At 42.2% G+C, this 17486-nt stretch overlaps 1 protein-coding gene across 14 annotated transcripts in view; it reads right to left on the bottom strand.

The window, feature by feature from the left end:
* Nucleotides 1-17486, bottom strand: part of adgrl2a (adhesion G protein-coupled receptor L2a) — a 90969-nt gene that overhangs the window by 24115 nt on the left and 49368 nt on the right. For 11 of the 14 annotated variants that reach the window (XM_085382256.1, XM_085382257.1, XM_085382258.1 and 8 more), the window contains exons 5-6: nucleotides 16793-16852; nucleotides 10163-10963 (exon numbers count right to left, since the gene is read on the bottom strand). In XM_085382256.1, the coding sequence (XP_085238382.1) occupies nucleotides 10163-10963; nucleotides 16793-16852 (861 nt within the window). The remainder of the gene's footprint in view (nucleotides 1-10162; nucleotides 10964-16792; nucleotides 16853-17486) is intronic. The other 3 variants (XM_085382252.1, XM_085382261.1, XM_085382262.1) reach the window with 1 other exon arrangement.

Here is a 17486-nt window from a genome sequence, read left to right as displayed (position 1 = left end):
GGAGCTTTATAGATGAAATGTTGATAAACACTGACTATTTGATATAAATCTGCAAGTGCAAAAAGAAAGCAGAACAACCACCTCGGAAAAAAACATATTTGTTGGTTGAATTTAACAGAAAAAAGCCGAATCAATCAAAAGGAGCTCTGAACGTTATGCGATCTAATCGCATTTGAGTACTTTGATTTCCTCCATTAGGCTGCCTATAGAGCATGCAGAAAATGCGAAGAGGTGCTGTTACACTGCCGGGGTTGAGCACAGTTGCTGTCGGTGCTGCAACACCTTGTGAAATAACAGGTGAAGGTAGAGACGAGGCAGAAAGTGAGAACGAGGAGATAATCTGAGGTGGAAGGGGTGAGGCAAGAGAAGCGGAGAAACAGAGGGCGACGATGGGAAAATTCAATAAGAGTGGGGTCAATAAGAAGACATTTTCGGCGTTCTGGTGAACCCCTGGCTCCATATCTATCGCCTCTTATCTGACTCAACCCTCACACACACACACACACACACCAATTCTTCCATCACCAAAGGCCCCATCGTGTGGATCAGAAGCTTCAGCACAGTGGAGCTGAAGGGAATCGTCTTTGAGGCTGGCTGCCACCTGTGGAGAATTAGGCTCTATTGACCAGAGGAGATGACTCTCTGTGCTCCCTCCTGTTGAGGGAGGCTATAGGACGGCATACACACAAACACACGCACAAGCAGGTGACATGAAGGTGTACACAGCTGACTGGCTGTTTTGACACTGAGCTGAAGGCAGATTTGGCTGGCTGGTCGGCTGGCTTCACCTCAGCATCCCCCCTTCTCTTGTCCCTTCTCCCCTACCTGTATCCTTTTACTCAACACAGTGAAATTCTTGGCTGCACAGCCTGTCACAGCAGTTGAGAGACAACCTGTGCTTAGTGTCCTTTCAGCACCAGCATTTAGCTGGCTGGGAGAAATGTTTGTCTCTATTCTGCACCAATATCCTTTTATTGCTATAGCCCTTTTTTTTTTTCTTTCTTTCTCTTTTTTAAGACTCACTGAGAAGAATCAGAGACGTGAAAGCAAGCTTTGCAGATTCCTGGTTGACTTTACAAGCTGTGGCAATCAATGCTGCGGCTCGGTCTAAAGGAAACGAATGTGTGTCAACGCAGTGTTAAAATGATTATCGTTGTTTCTTCATAAATGTCTGGGTCAGAGTTGCTTGGCAAACTTCCACAAGGCTCCCAAGAAACTGTGGGGCCCCTTTATGGGTTTCTCATTTCCAAAGTATGAAAGATGATAAGGCTAAAAATCCCAGTCTCTGTGGGTGGGAGGTTTAGGATCCAGACAGAAATGAAATGAAAATAAATTGCTGTTCGGCAGCGTGATTCGAGATAAAGGGCTCACCACTACAGCCAATAAATCAAAGAGGCATCTGCTGTAATCCAAGCACATTCCTTTTGCATGTCAACTAACAACTGTATCTTGTCTATACTCTCATTCAACAGGACTACATGCAAAAACAAAAAAAAATTGCTGTGATGTTGGGGTTTACGCGCTAGTTAAAACGACCGCAATCTTTTTATTCTCTGATGGTGCCTGCTGTCAACAGCAAAGCTGGGAATATAATTAATGTTGGACTCTTGTTGATATAGAGCTTGAACTGAGGGGTTTCCGTTTGAGAGGGACGACCCTGTGGCTTACGGAAAGGGTTGCGGGGTGGATTGAAAAAAACCAAAGAATCAGTTAGCTACGAAAAACCCCCCAATAAAACTCTTGCTGCTCTGATTGGACGCCATCAGAGCTTCGTTAATGAGCAGTACTGGGAAGAAAACGCATTATTTAAAATGGCTCAATTAATCCAGTTTGGAGGTTTCATGTCATGTTTATGATGCAAACTAATCCGCTTTCCAGTGTGAAAACGAGGCTAATGTGGATGTAGGCTACACTTCCCACAGAGATCCGTGCATAAACAATGCAGCCCCTCTGACCACTGCTGCTCCCGTGTACGTAGCTTGTCATCCCGTAATCCTACCAGAAACACAATAATCTCATTACCGTTATGCCATAGACTGGTTTAATTTAATCCAATGAACGCTAGGAGGAATTAACCCAAAGGCATTAAAATGGACACTCTTCTCAGGTAGTCACTTCTTCACAGAGATGTCTAAGTGGATGGTTTTTATAAGCAGAGCAAGCAGAGCCGAGTGAGGGATGGCTATCGATCTGTTGGCGGTGCTGCAGCAGGCCTTTCCAGACCTTTTCAGATTCATAACATTAAGCAAATAGTTCTGTTTTCCATTGTGGCAACACATGCCTTGACACTCCTGAACTTTCCCTGTGCGACGTTCCTTTGATTATGACAAAAGAAGCAAATCCCACGTTCGGGCTATATATCGAATCCAGGACAGGATCCTTGATTATTATGTCTGTGCTGCACTCAGCCCAAGGGGAAGCTTCAATTAGCTGTCATACAGTGGGAGCGCACAGAGTGATATTCTCCAAAGCACTGCCACTAGTCAGGGCAGACTTATTCATAACCTCTTTGTGAGATTCAACACCCACACATTGTTGCACTTGAATGTATCCCGGTGGTTCGGTTATTACCACAGGGGTTACAGGCCTCGGATTGATGACAGACAATAAGATGGGAAATCGAGGAGAAGAGCATGTCAAGTTTTGAGCCAGTGCAAAGCATATGCATGGACGCAACACACACACACACACACACACACACACACACACACACACACACACACACACACACACACACACACACAGAGGCCAGATGAGACTTTACCAGGACTCGGTATTCACGGCGAGGTGACAAATGAAAACCGACAGCGTGTGTGTCTTTTATATTATGTTTAATGGCTTCACTTTCAGTAGGCACCGCATGGTTGTTCATCAGGGTAATGTTTCATACACATTATCAGGTGCTGTTTATCTTGTGAGGGAAGGGAAAGTGGTTTAGCATTCGTTTCAGCTAATTTGCCACATTAAAAGCTAAAATAACTATTGGATGTCACTTATCACCTCCTCTATCCCCTGCTTTGTCATGGAATAATCACATGATGGGAAGTGAAGCTGCTTAAGAGATTTACTGTACCGCTTGTACCTACTGTACCATTTTTGAGAGAGGGAAAAAAACAACCTTTTTGTGCTACAGTGAAAGGCTTGTGGTAATCACACGCCCATGAAAGGGGAAAAAGTTAACGAGCCCATGAAACCACAAAACAGATCCAGGCCTGTTTCTGCCATCAATAGCGACCCGTGATAGGCTTTTGGGAAGGGGACCAACGAACAACCCATCGGCTTTAGAGCCGCTCGACACTGAGCGCAGGCTAATTGAAATAAGGCGCTGAAGTGTGAGAAAAACTGTAAATAATTCTCTGTGCTAATACTGCTGATGCGTCCCTGTTTCCAGCGCGCACGGCGCTCGTTGTCTCCGGGTCCCGCCTTGCATCGAAGTTCATATGGAAATGGAGCTGTTCTTGAGTACGAAACAGCGTGATGATTTATAATATGTTTGTGATGCATTTTGATATCTACCAATAATAACAATAATACACAAAGGAAATTGGATTACACATCTTTCACTCTACGCCACGTTTGTAGCTGTGGAGGGAACACAGTGTATGATTGCTTGTGTATCAGCAGTAAATATTAAGAAAGGCGAGTGAAAATTCATATAATTTCCCATGAGTCATGTCCTTGTGAGGTGTGTACAGTACACATCTATGTCTTAGGGAACCTAATAGTTGGATTATGTTATTTTCTGTTGTCTCCAGTGTTTCTGTTTCACACAGCAGCACTGGAGGCAACACACACACACACACACACACACACACACTTTGAAGGAAGCAGAGACATACATATACACATTTACACATTCATATACACTCTCACACACAAAATGTATGGAGAACAGACTTAGCAGCTGCCAGACTGCCGCCTGTTTTCTTTTTTTTTTCCTTGCAGCTTTCTGAACCGTACGTGCCTCAAATTTCAAGCGTTAACTCAAAGTGTGCCAGGCAGACTGATATGCAACGCTGTGCACAGGAGAGGGTATCTATTTTGGGGCAGTCACATGCACGTGCACGAGCGCACGGAGATGCACACCCAAGCGGCTGCGTGTGCATGTGTGAGCACGGGAGCTGCAAAACGCAGAAATCCATGCAAACCCGCAGATTAGAGAAACACAGACTCCCATAGACACAATAATCACGCCTGTGTGAAATAAATCTCCTCAAAGGCGTGTGTCAGGGAGTGATGGGGGACCATTGTGATGTCTGAGTAATAATTCTTTTAATACGCCTTGTTTCACAGTCAGACTGTAATCAAACAAGAGACTGTGGATCCCCTTGGCTATAGGACTCAGTGTAACTATAATCACCCCTCCTCCCCTTTATGTAAAACAACTCTTTGTGACATTCTAAATCATAACCCCGGGTTTGCTATTGCCCACATCTTGTGTGCTGTCAGTGGAGATTATTTGGCCATGTTGTTTATACTAACGTAACATCAGCTTGTAAGGCTGCATTCCAAGTGAAGTTCCAACTAGCAGGTCGGGACTGTGGGATAAGCTCTGAAATGGTATTCTTTATCCAGTGGCCAGTGCTCAGTGCTGGAGTAACAGCAAAGATCGTGATCATATTTCAGAGGAAACAGGTGACCTCCTAACCTGATGTGTAATAGCCTTTATTGCCACCAGATACTGGATGGTTCGTTATTATCCCACAAAAGTAATATCTGAGACGCTGTGAATAATAGTCCAAATCCCCATTGTGGAATTTCCCTTTTTCATCAGCCTAGTTAAATTCACTCCTATATCATAACCAAAAAGGAGAACAGCGGTGTTATGATGTAGACAGAATAACTAAATTGTGTTTAAAAAGATACGGGGGAGGAATAAAGAGCTGAAGCAGGCGGACAGATATTAGAGAGTTTTGCATTCTAAAAGCAACAATGGAGACATTTAGCTGACAAAATTGGAAATATCATGCACCTGGGCAGAAAAATATGAGATTTAGGGACGTATTTAAGCCGCTCAACAAAATATGAAACTTGCTGAATTTACCTGTTCCGACCAAGAAGCAGGCCTGCCAAGAGGTCAGCTCGCTGTGGGGGGATTTTTATACAGACTTGCTGCAGTGAGGTGTTTCATTTGGTTGAGCCTTGGCTGGCCGGGCTTGTGCGGTCAGAATTAGAGTCACCTTGACAGAGGCGAATAGTTACTTACCAAGAATTTATCAGTAGAAAATCCAACTACGAACAGATGGGAAATATTGGATTTTACTTTTTTTTTTTTATAATGAAAATATTGATCCTTAAAAAAAAAAAAACAGTGGAAATGACTTCTTAATGACAGCCAGCAGTGTGTGAGCCGCGTGCTCATGTTATGATGGCCATCTTTGCCCTGTTGTGTGTGTGCAGTTCCCCATGAGGCAGAGCTAAGGATTTGCTCAAATCCACTCATTTAGTGTGCACTGCTCTCACTAGGCATTATTTGAGCAGTCTGACTTAGGCTTTAGCCCGACTTCAGCAGAGAAGTCAAACAGATGCCTATGGGTGACGACATGCTTGCAAAATGCAAACATGTGGATCTAAGTCGCAGCTCGTGTACATTCACAGAGAAGGAGGACTTAAAAGAAAAAAAATTGCTAGTTTGGATCAGCTGGAGGGCAAAGCAGAAACGAGGCACTGATGTGATCGGTGCTTAATGTTACACCGTGATTGCACTTGCTTGCGGAGGCGCCGACGGACAGCTGTGGACACCATGGATGAGTAGTTGTTCTTATTAAAACGGTCTTCTGGGACGACGCGTGCTTGTAAATCTACACAGGCAAGCCTGTGACGACAAATTTGAAGGCACGCCATGGCAGCGTGTAGCTTCGGTTTCACTGATGACAAAATTGGCATCGCTGTGACCAAAGGTGACTATCGTATATTCACGGACGTGAAAAGGGTAAAACATGCTTTAGGAGAGATATGTGGATTTGGTTGTCAGAGTTAGAGTGGGTTTGGTCCGATGGCATCAGGCACCAACCGAGACAATGAGTGTCTGCAACTCAGAAATAAAGAAATAAAAGAAAGAGTAAAGCAGCACAACTGAATGCAACAGAAACAACGACGGCGAGAAACCATGTGACTGAAACGGACAGAAAAGAAAACATGAAGACAAAAACAGAAAGGGTGATTTTCCACATCGATACCCTCCCCATCCACACCGCTGTGTCCACACTTGATTGTTGTCAAGGCAAACATGTTTTTAACCCATCCTGAACCGTGATCCTGCACCACAGTGAGCAGACACAAAGTTCTTACCACCTGACCAGAAATAGCCTCACACACATTTTCAAAACTGCACAGCCTGGCTAAACAAAGAATAAAAAAAAGATGGTTTTGATCATTGTGGCTAATTTATACATTTTTTAAGGGTGTGGCTGCTTCGAGATGTTTTTCAGTGTCGTACTAAACGAAACTGTCAGGACTGCATATGTTGTAACTAGCTAAAAGTAGCATCCCTTTTAATGAGCCTGGGAAGTGGCACCTCCTTATCCAAGCCGGCTACTCGACAATCGCAACACCTTAAAAAATAATAAAGAACAAATTCAAACTCGAGGACACATAAACATCCATGCTCTATACATTTTAGCGGAGCAGCTTAGATGGCTGCGAAAGCTTAATGATGATGTTGACAGTGTCCATCTTTTTACCCCCCTTCCTTGTTTTCTCTCTAAATGTTGCCACGCACAAGTTGACCTCCATGTAAGCACCACAGAAGACAGAAATGAATCATAGTGGTGCTTATTAGAGAGCTGTATATTTATCAGACTATAAGAGGTAAGCTCTCTAGGGTGATGCTAATGCATATGAGTCACAAGCATCTGTTAACAGCTGAACATTTTTGCACTGTAAAGCACTTTCATAACACACCAACTACAGGGCATTGTTTTGACCACATGCAGACTTTTGTAAGCTAATTGGCAACTCGCGTCGGTGAGCCGTACCTTATAACTTTAGACAAATTGGGTCATTTTCTTTCTTACGATCCCTACTTGCGAATGTTGTAATTTGACTGTGCAGCGCAAAGATTGAAACTGTATGCAAATGTATTGACATTTGAACAATTAAAGAGGCGGTTTTGATTTGCGTGGGTGTTAACTGCAGCACTGGGGGCTTTTATACAGTAGTATTTTGCAGTGCGGGATAAAATAAAAGATTTCCAAGGCTCACCTGTGTCCCATCCTGGAAATGTCACAGCTTGTTTTTACCCACTTTGGGTATAAAAGGCTTTGGAGATGCTTACGCGGTGGTTTGAGGCCACATATCAGAGCTTGGCATGAATACATTCTCCACAGAAATGGGTGCATAATGAGTTCTCTTTGGGAATACCTCATTCAAATCCATGTAATCATCTCACTTAAAAAATGCAACAAAGGAATGTGCCTTTTGCATTGGCTGCTATATGCAAGAAGGGAAACATGCAAGGAGCAAAACCACTTTATTATATTGACGTTGGTCAAAGCCACGAGAGGGACTTGCTGACCCATATAGCGTCCACTTCCAGTGGAGCTGATTGTTGAATCGGAGCCCATCCACTCCCACATAATCCTACAAGAGATGATCTTGTCTCTACACGAGCAATGCTATTGGACTTGACAAGAACCCAAATGTCTGTCGCATAAAGCCTCAGCATCACTTTGATGCTTAGCGTTCCATGACGGATCAAATCAAGTGACTGAGTTGTTTGTGCATTGAGAAATGGCAATAGAGCAGAAAGTGCAGTAAAAGTAAAGTTTTGGTCTTGCCCCTACCAATTCCATCAGCTTCTATTCATTCTCTGAGATTCCCTTTAAAAGTAGAACGACCTGCAGATATTAGTCAAAAGTTTAACACAGCCCTATAAATACTGAAAGCGTGGAACTATTTTGCATGTTGGATTCTTAGGGCTAAAACACTGTGCACCATATGGTGATTCAACAAATAGAAAAAGTAAGAAACTATTACTTTGCTGCTTAAATCCTCTTGTTACACGGTAAGTAACTACTGGATGTTTGTCTGACTGATAATGGGCCAAACTCATCATTCAGCAGCAGAATTTTGCAAGTTTGGGCCAGTTACTGCTACACTCATACACAAACACACCTTTGTGCGTGTGCATGTAGTCTAGGCTTTAGTGCATGAGAATGTTCTTTTAGTTTCCTTCTTTTTTCTTTGTCGCTGCTGCTAAAAACGTATAGGTTCAACTTTTAACACCACAAAAGCATTCTGATGGCTTGTTTCAGTGGCCAGTGATGCAGCCACTGAAACGAGCATAAAGATATCAAAGAGAGGGCGTCCTGTGACAGCCAGAAAAAATTGCCATCATTTATGTGTCAACATCAGCCATGTGGGAGGACAAGTTTATTGACATCTTGATGATCATCCTGGACCATTCTCCCTTGCTCTCATCGACTGCAACTCAACATACATTAGTCAGCAACAGGGCCAGGCTCATGTCTCATTTGTCAAGGGGAGAGAACTGAGTCCTTGTAGACATTAAAATAAAGATGAGAGAATAAGGAAACCCTAAGGAGAAGGAAATGCAGGATGTCAGAGACTGTATATTTCTTAACGTACTAGACAGGAAGTGAAGTGGGCTCTTTTTGATGCTTGAGAGGTATCTGTGTGAATAAACAAGCTAGCACAGTGTGATTTAAGACACACAGACAACTGGAGTGTATTCTTATATCAGGGCAGATCCTTTTAAAGCCTCTTATTTTGCTATCGGTGATCAGTGTCCATTTAACAAATGAAAAAGTTGATTGAGCATGCAGTGTGTGTATAAACAGCTTAATACGGGAAGCCATATCAGTTAATCTGGAAAGACAATGCTGACTGCTTCATAGTCAGTTTGCTGGTTATAAACACATAATGCACTAATTGATTCTCATTTGTTAGGAGAAAAAAATAACACGACCGCTTTTACAGTGACTGTCGGGAAATTTAAGGGAATGGCCCAAAACCAGCTTATTTTTGATTTCTTCAAATGAGTACGTGAATGTATGTTCAGGCATGACTAAAATAAGGTAACGGATTCTGACTGCAGAATACGCCTCAATTGTTCAAAATTTGTAGGTAAAACTCGATATATTGATAAAGTATTTAGTGGAAGAACTTCACGCAAGTTATAAAGATCATTTTTTAATTTTATTTGGCCAGTGAACCCTGTGCATTTTACCTCAGACCTGGTTTGCATTGCCTAGGCTGATGCTGTTCCACTTGCTGAACCCAGTCTAGCAGCCCTAGGCCGTGCCCTATCAATACCAAAGTGGACGAGCCAACGCATTAATAAATATTGAGCTCTTGGATAATCTGTGAAAAAGTTGCTTGACCTCTGTGGCTCATCATTAACTATGCTGAGCATTACGTGGACTTAGGATTCTGGGTGTGGAGGGATTAAGATAATTACCGTTATTATATTCTCAGCGTAAGGACGATTGCAAGCCTTGGCTGGTCTCCGCTCAGCTCTTGACAGCTAAATTAAAAACACATGCTGCCGATGTGACCCTGGATGATTGATCCGTCTCTTTTTTGTCTGCATCTCTTTCTGTCTTAAGGAGAACCTTGAATCCTTACACTTCAGCTAGAGACTGTAAAATGAAGTGGGGGGGTTCTCTCGCTTTTTTTCACTTTTTAATGGCCAACAGAGATTTCAAGTTTCAGCATCACTGGGGGAATTATCTAACCTTGCCCCAGGCCAGACTTTGCACCTGTCCAGACATGTATGTTTCCAGAGGTGAGAGTATCTCTCTCTCTTCCTGTCTTACTCACTCTCAAAAAAAAAAAGAAAGGAATATGCTAGCAGGGGTCCCTGGAGCCTTAGCACCAGGGACTCAGGGAACGCCCGGATGGTAAACCTCCCAAATCCCCATGATACTGATCCCTTATGATATGGTAACTGGCTTCGAGGTGTTGTTTACCACAGAGCCCCGCTCACTTCAATGCTTTCCTACACTCCAAAGCTTCCCATAACATATCTAGCACATATTAGATTCTAAATTAAAAATCAGTCAGCTGTGACACTTGATACATAGATGGGGATAGCAGAGGAATATAAAAGTGCACTTGACAGGAACTAAAATCACAATCTCAGCAATGCAATTTAACACTATTGTCTGCAGGAGAAATGATCGGGGCGACGGTTTCTTACCATGTGCCGGATCAGGCAGGCCAAACTCCAAGTTGTACCTCAGGATGTAAAAGTTATTCCACACATAGAGCTGGTTATCTCGCGGATTATAATCCACAGCTGCAATGTACTGGTACTGGTTGGGAAAGTGGATATCAACGTATTCCCCACGGTTCTGTTTGGTATTGTAAATATAATCAATCAGGCTCTTGCTGACTTCACTTTCATTGTCTTCGTAGGTGGAGCGGACCACATAGAGTACTCCACAGACCATGAAGGCATTGGAGGCTGAGCGCTTGTCATAGGTCGTTTCCCAGGTAGCTTCAAATCGTAGCGTGTAGGGGTTCAGCTGGCTGATCACCATCATACCATTGTTCTGCTCTGTGGCATAAATCACCCACAGCCCGTTCTCATCCACCGCCAGGTCAATGTCTGTTTTTCCTCCCCACTTGTAGGGCGACGTGTCGTGGTAGTTGGCGTTGTTGATGATCGCCTCACCGCTTTTGATTCGAGTCCGCAGGTCAAACTTCACGATGTTTCGGGTACGCTCCTTGTTGAAAAACACCGCCCCGTCGTAGACCACAAATCCAGTCCCATCCACCCGGTGCGGCAGCTTGTAGGTGATGGTTTGACGGGCATTTTGAAAGTCATCCAAGGAGGAGTACTCGATTAGAGTGTCTGTTCGGTACGGAGTCCAAGGCATGAAGTAGATTTTGTCGCCGGCTTGCAGTGGGTCTTTGCACCAGGCTCCAGCTTGCTGCTCCGCTTCAAATATAAAGGAAGGTTCACCGACAGCTTTCAGAGTCCCAGGACAAAGAAAAACTAGCAATGGAGAAAGAGTAGAATGAGAAGCAGAAAGGTTAAAATGTGAAAAGCATATACATATATATATACACGCTTAAATAGCCGATTTAATAGCTAATTTCTTCATTTTGTTTTACAGGTTGTCCAATAAGAGTGGGGACAAACACATATCAACGAGTGGCCAAAACACAACTAACATCTATAGCCAATATGAGGACGTTTTGCGCATAGAAAGAAAAAATACAAAGAAATAGAAAAGTTATTAAGCATAATGTTTAAATATGTAGTAGTCGGAAACGAAAAGAAGACTGGCCTCATAGACATTAACTGTTGAGTAAAACACAAATGAGGGGAAAACATAACAGAAACAAAACTTAACATAACAATTGGTCCTGTAAATAAAAGTATGCAGCCAACTAAAGTCACTTGGCAACAGACGGGAGAGGTTATGACAGAGCAGGAGTCAACGGAGTCTGCAAAATGTGTATACTCTGATGTCTCAGTTACACCACCTATTCTAATGGTATATACCTGAGAGGCTCGTCATTACGAAGTGGTGCAAATATCACAATCATTCAAATTGAAAAGTAATAAAAAATGTTTGGTTTCTTTTCTTTGAAAGGGTCTCTTGAGGTGTTTTTGGTTGTTGTCTGAGGTAAAGGAGGCATAAGAATCAACGGAGAAAAGAGCAGAAAGTGGTCTGGTGAGAATAATGGGGAAAACAGTGAGAAGGGTAGGGATCTTGAAGAGAAAAGGGACAGTTGATAGCAAAAGCTTGAAAAGAAGGCCAGGAAACACTGTTACCATGGCATGCTATGGAAAAGGGTTTAGAAGCCAAGCAATATGAGATTCTGCTGAGTAGCAAAGCACCCAGGGAGAATGAGAAGAGGACGCCCCTATGGACTGCAGCCAATATTCCCCCATTTACATCTTTTGGCTGCTTGTGTACCGTCTTTATATGGCCAGCTTTACTTCCCTTGTAGCACTACACTGGCTGCTAACGTTACAGTTGGGGGGTGCGGAGGTTCTGACGATAACGTCTGCAATGGGTTTCTAGAGGCCACCATCGGAAAATAGGTAACTGACAACTAGATGCCACAAAACAAGGAGCTAGGGTTTGGGTCGTGTCTGTTATTTACCTTTTTGCTCCACTTCTATTTTAAGCGTTGGAAGAGAGAATGAAAGGGGTGCAAGGGAAAAAAACAGATTAATATGAATTAAGTGTCATCGCCACGATTACATATGCAGAAACACGTTATGAGACATGGAACAAGACGGGTACACCTATTAGAAACAGGAAAGTTGTGAGAAAGATGACACACAGACGTCAAAGTCCTGTCTCAGAAAAAGGGTTAGATTAGAGCACCAAAAACTGTGTGGTCACATTTGGCGTCATGACTAATTGTCAAAGTAGTTTTGTAGCAAAGTGGTGGGTGGATTTTTTTTTTCATTGGCAAGTGAGAAAATTGTTATTAACATACGTTCAGTTTTATATCCACGACTCTAACCATTTCAGAAAAATCTCTCTTTAGTTAGAAATATGGTAAAAATTTGCATAAAGTAAAAGTCACATTTTTGTCTCTCAAAGAAGCTGAAACCCTGTCTTACAGTTGGACAGATCACACGATACTTTCTAGAGTGTGACTTTTCATTCCCTTAAATCCACTCACCACCAAAACTCAATCAAGATTGATTATTTCCTTTTTCTAAGTGGAAAGTTGCACAAATACACTGCTCAAAAAAAGGTAAAATTTAGGGAGCAATCCATTTCACCTGCTTTGGTGCAATGAAAGCTACAACAGGCACACCGGAGAGGCAACAACATGACAACAGTTTAGCAGGTGGTGGCCACAGACCATTACTCTCCATGTCCTTCCTGCACCACGTTTCTCTGCTTTTGCTTTTTGCTAGCGTCCTTGTCAACACTGTTATCACGAGACGCTCCATGCAGCACATTCAGGTTCCTGTAGGAGCGTATGTTATGAGAACTGGACAGGGCCTCCCCAATCCCAGCCCTACAAAATGACCCCAGTAGGCTATTAATACGAATACCAAACGGTCACACGCCATGAAGACGGGACTAGGGGCTGACGTCCTTTGGTGTGGCCTTTAGCACAGTGCAGCTTGATTGGCATTCACCAGTGAACATCAGAATTGGCGTGTTCTCCGCTGACACGCCATGAGAGCAGCTTCACACTGAGTACAAGTGACAGACGTGAAAGAATCTGGAGATGCCTTGGTCAGTGTTATGCTGCCTGCAGTAGCACTGAGCATGAGTGCTTAGCAGTGGGTCAGTGATGGACTGGGGAGGCATATCCTTGGACAGCTGCACAGACCTCCACATGCTAAACAGCTGATCACTGTTAGGTACCAGGATGAAATCCTCAGACCCACTGTCAGACCTTATGCTGTTGCTGTGGGTTCTTCTAGTGTATAGGTAATTCCTGGACAGAGGCATCGATGCCATTGACTGGCCTTCATTTCCCCAGACCTGAATCCAACTGAGAACCTCTGGGAGCACCCAGACTGTCTCGGATGTCACTGATGAAATGATCCAGGTCTAGAAGGAGATCTGCCAGGTCACCGTCTGCTATCTCACCCAGAGCCACACTATGACACCAGTTGAAGCAGCCTCTAATTTCAATTTTAAACTTTGATTGGTGGTATAATTTTGAACCTTGCCTGCAAAGGGTTTATGAATTACACATTTTATATCAAAAAAGCTTTTCTATGTGTGATTTAAGTGGGGGGTTTTTGAGCAGTGTAATTGATTACATCGTGTTATTCAATTAAAGCAGGTTTTAATATAATAAAGATCCAATTTCAATTTTGTTGGAAAAATACAATGCAAGTCTCCATGTAACATTTTTATCATTATTTTCACTTTTAAAAAGATGAAGCCATGCACAAATAAGTTCATTGCAGACCAAGGGAGCAGGTAATCACTGTAAATTGTTGGAGTAAAATGCATGAATATACCTCTCGTGCACTCACTGTGGAAAAATGTATTTAATTTTATGTTCCATAAGAGCGTGCGCAATCTGAATAGATGTTTTTGTGTCCATATGAGTCTGCTATAAATTAGCCATCATGAGCGCATTCAAACAAGGCACTCTGAATGCACTTGTGCTAATAAGCATTATTCAGTCCATTAAACTGAGATGTCAATAGCCGATAAAACATTTCACATTTCACTAAAACTTTAAAAAAAAAAAAAGAATTCCATATGCATTGCAAGTGAGTGGCTTCTAATTCTGAACTGCAACAATACAATAATGGAAAATATATAGAGAGAGAGAGAGCAGTATATAAGCAAGGTACATCTAAAGCCTAGATCAGACTGGACAATTCAAGACAGTACAGCAGTAATCTGTTTGTGTTGAATGTACACTGTTTAAGAGGTAACAACGTTGCAGAAAGGGAAATCCAGTCAGTGGTATTTGTACATGAACGAGAGAAAAACTGTGAGTGAGATATCAAAACAATTCTGTCACTCTGCCCTTAAAAGGCAAAAACCTGATTTAAATTTGGCTGATCTGAAATTCAAGGTAAAGAAAATTAGATTTTATTTTAACTGCTTCTTCACATCATGAGCTGTGACCAAGAGACCGAGCAGCTTATAGTGTTCGAGCACACGGTTTCAGTGTCGTTTTGTTTTTTTAAATTGTGTTTTGGACCTTAATTTATCCTCCAAGATCAAACTTCAAATTCAGCGCTCACTATTATGTCCTGATGTGTCAAGTAGTTAGAATGAGACCTCAAAACTTCAGCGAGAACAATGAGAAAACCTTGAAGTGGAAATCAGCAAAAATTTAAATTAGGTGTGTCTTTGGCTTTTTTGGGTGGAGTTAAGGAACCTGGTATTTATCAAATGGTACTCTTATTTAAGTGAGTTTTATTTCTTTTAATTTGAACTTTTATGAAGCGTCAACAACAAAGTAATATCTATGTGCGGAGTGTTTGAAGTGCACTCGTACTTTACTTCACTGATTCAACGATTATTTCTGCACACCTCTGATCTTGTGCCCTTCAGTCTACATTCCTATGTGTTTGTGACTGTCTGTTTTTCACAAAAAGCGTTAACGTGATCATACATTTTTATCCGAGGCCTGCAACACTCCTTTTGTATACATGTTCACATTAAAATTTGAATCCGTCACAAACTGTTGAGTCTGATCTTGGCTTCTGTGGCAAAAAAGAAAAAAAATCTATGAAGCTTGCGATTCAAAAGGATCCACAAATGAATGCACTCCATTCTGCAGAAGAAATTCAAGTGTGCTGCACCTAACTAAGAGATCTCATATGGATAGGAATCAAACAAACTAACAACAGTTCTCAGAAGCTGCCTCAGCCACACAAAATAGAAGAGGTGAGAAGCAGACGGAGAGACACGGGTGAATGAAATCTGGAAAGAAAGGGAGAACACATGACCGAAGACCTGATGATGTAAGTAGAAATGTAAAAATAGAAACAGCAATCAGTGTGATCAGAAATCGGTCAGTGGATGAAGAGAGTGAGTCAGATACCCAGGAGGTTTCCTGCAGATTGCACAGGGGAAGGGAAGAAATTAAGTCAGTTTATATACAGCAACATTACAACAAGCATGAGACACATTCGAATCCACATTTAACCCAGGAAACTACATTCTTTTCTTTTCTAGGGAATTCTTGCTTTTTAAGAAGTACTTGTAATTAAATAACCCCAGTTAATAATCTGGCTTTCTATTATTTTGTGAACACATGTCTGCTGTCAACTCAGTTAGGTATCCTGGTGTTGAATTGAAGCATTAAATTAAATATACTCAAGAAAAAGGAAGGGGTGGGAGGTGTGAGGGGGCTAAACAAAGCCATCAAAGAGGACTCGATGCTCATGCTGTATTTTTTATCCTATTTTTCCTGTTCTGGCCAACACTGTCACTCGGAGCTGAGGGGTTTACCTGTACTAACAGGTGATGAAAATGAAAATATTAGCAATGAGGCCTGCTTATGCCAACTGGCACGACTCTGCAGTTTTACAAGTAAGAATAGAGAAGGAATCATCCTCTTTTTTTCCCACCGATTCGAAATTGCTTGCATAGAACAATCTTAATAAAGAAACATCGAGGCTTTTATGTTGCCTGATTCAAGCAATTACTGGAGCCAATTCAAAGGGTGACTCAGTGCCAGGTGAAGACAAAATTTACATCCTTGGCTGGAATATGAAGCTAATGCTACTAATGAGGGCAGTTCATGACAAGAACCAAATTATAAAGCCAAAGGAGGAAAATGGTTGGAATGTAGGTAAGTCATTGCACACGCTGCTTGCACAGAAGTGTAATTATGCAAAGACTTGGAAAATAGACCGAATGGATTAAATACATTCAGCTGGTGAGAAAAAAAACAACATTTTAAGTCTTCTGTTGTGTAACTGCTACTTGTGTTTCTTGGGGACAGTGAGATTTTGAGGGGTGGTAGTTACCGGGCTAAACGAGGACACTGTCTTTGGTCCCCTTGCTGATCAGCTTAATGGGGATTTCAAGTGTTCTTTTGAAAAACATCTACTCAAGTCTGCAAATCCGGGGGTTCCTAAGCTTCTGGACTGCTGAAATGTTGTTAATCATGAACCTCTCTATTTGGCATATGATCTATTCAATCTGCATTAGTCTGACTCTACAAAATGAGATGCATGGATTAATATTATTTTTTTGCTGAGGGCTGAGGAGACAGAGGATTGGTTACAGGAGAACAACAAAACAGGCAACTTTCCTATAAATCAAAGTCTATCACTGTTTACAGTAGGGGTTGAATAGGAAAGGCTGGACTGGGCTTGTGTGGACTGAATCAGACTGGGAGAACACTATACACTTACCAGGGCAGTTGCGATAGGATACATTCTGTGTTCTTGGTCCTATTCTGGTTGGGCATGGACCTTGAGAAGCAAAAAGATGGGGCTACAGACATGCATGTTTGAAACTGTGTAGAGTGAGGACTTGTTTTTATTTTCATTGGTTAGACAGACTTTTCTAGGGCTGAGAGTCCTTGGTCAGAAGTTTATTTTTCACCACCACACTAGCAGCCTAGACTGTTTCCTCTGCGAGATGTGAAGGCAAAAGACAATCATAACAGCGGGTGGACACGAGTGCACCTTGAGGTTAATCCTACTATTAAAGTTTGCGGCATCACAGCAAGACGTAGAATCAATACGTTGCTTGACTATAAGGTGAGCTCCCCCTAGCCTCTCTAACCCCCCCAAAAAAGAAAGAAGGTAGCAGTTGAGTGCAGTCTGAGGTAGGACCTCCAGGATTCGTCTTTCCTCAGTAAGTTGGACTCGAATGCCCATTACTGCTTATTCCATGTTTAATTACAGGTCCTCAAAGCCTCAGAGAGGTTAACCTTTAAGTTGTAATGAGTTTCACCATCTAATGATGTTCACTAATGCATTCCAATTCAACACTAAGGGGAACAGCTTAAGCAGGTTTACTGGTAATGAGCAGCGTTGAACAGATGTGTTAAGGAGAAACAGAATACAGGTCTTTTATTTTGATTTCTATTTCATTTCTGTT

This window comes from Rhamphochromis longiceps, linkage group LG15 (assembly GCF_057381845.1).
Source record: "Rhamphochromis longiceps isolate RC_006_pf linkage group LG15, R_longiceps_female_GT1.1, whole genome shotgun sequence".
NCBI classification, from domain to species: domain Eukaryota; kingdom Metazoa; phylum Chordata; class Actinopteri; order Cichliformes; family Cichlidae; genus Rhamphochromis; species Rhamphochromis longiceps.
The sequence above is the reverse complement of the archived record's forward strand: the minus strand, read 5'-3'. Positions and strand labels throughout refer to the sequence as shown.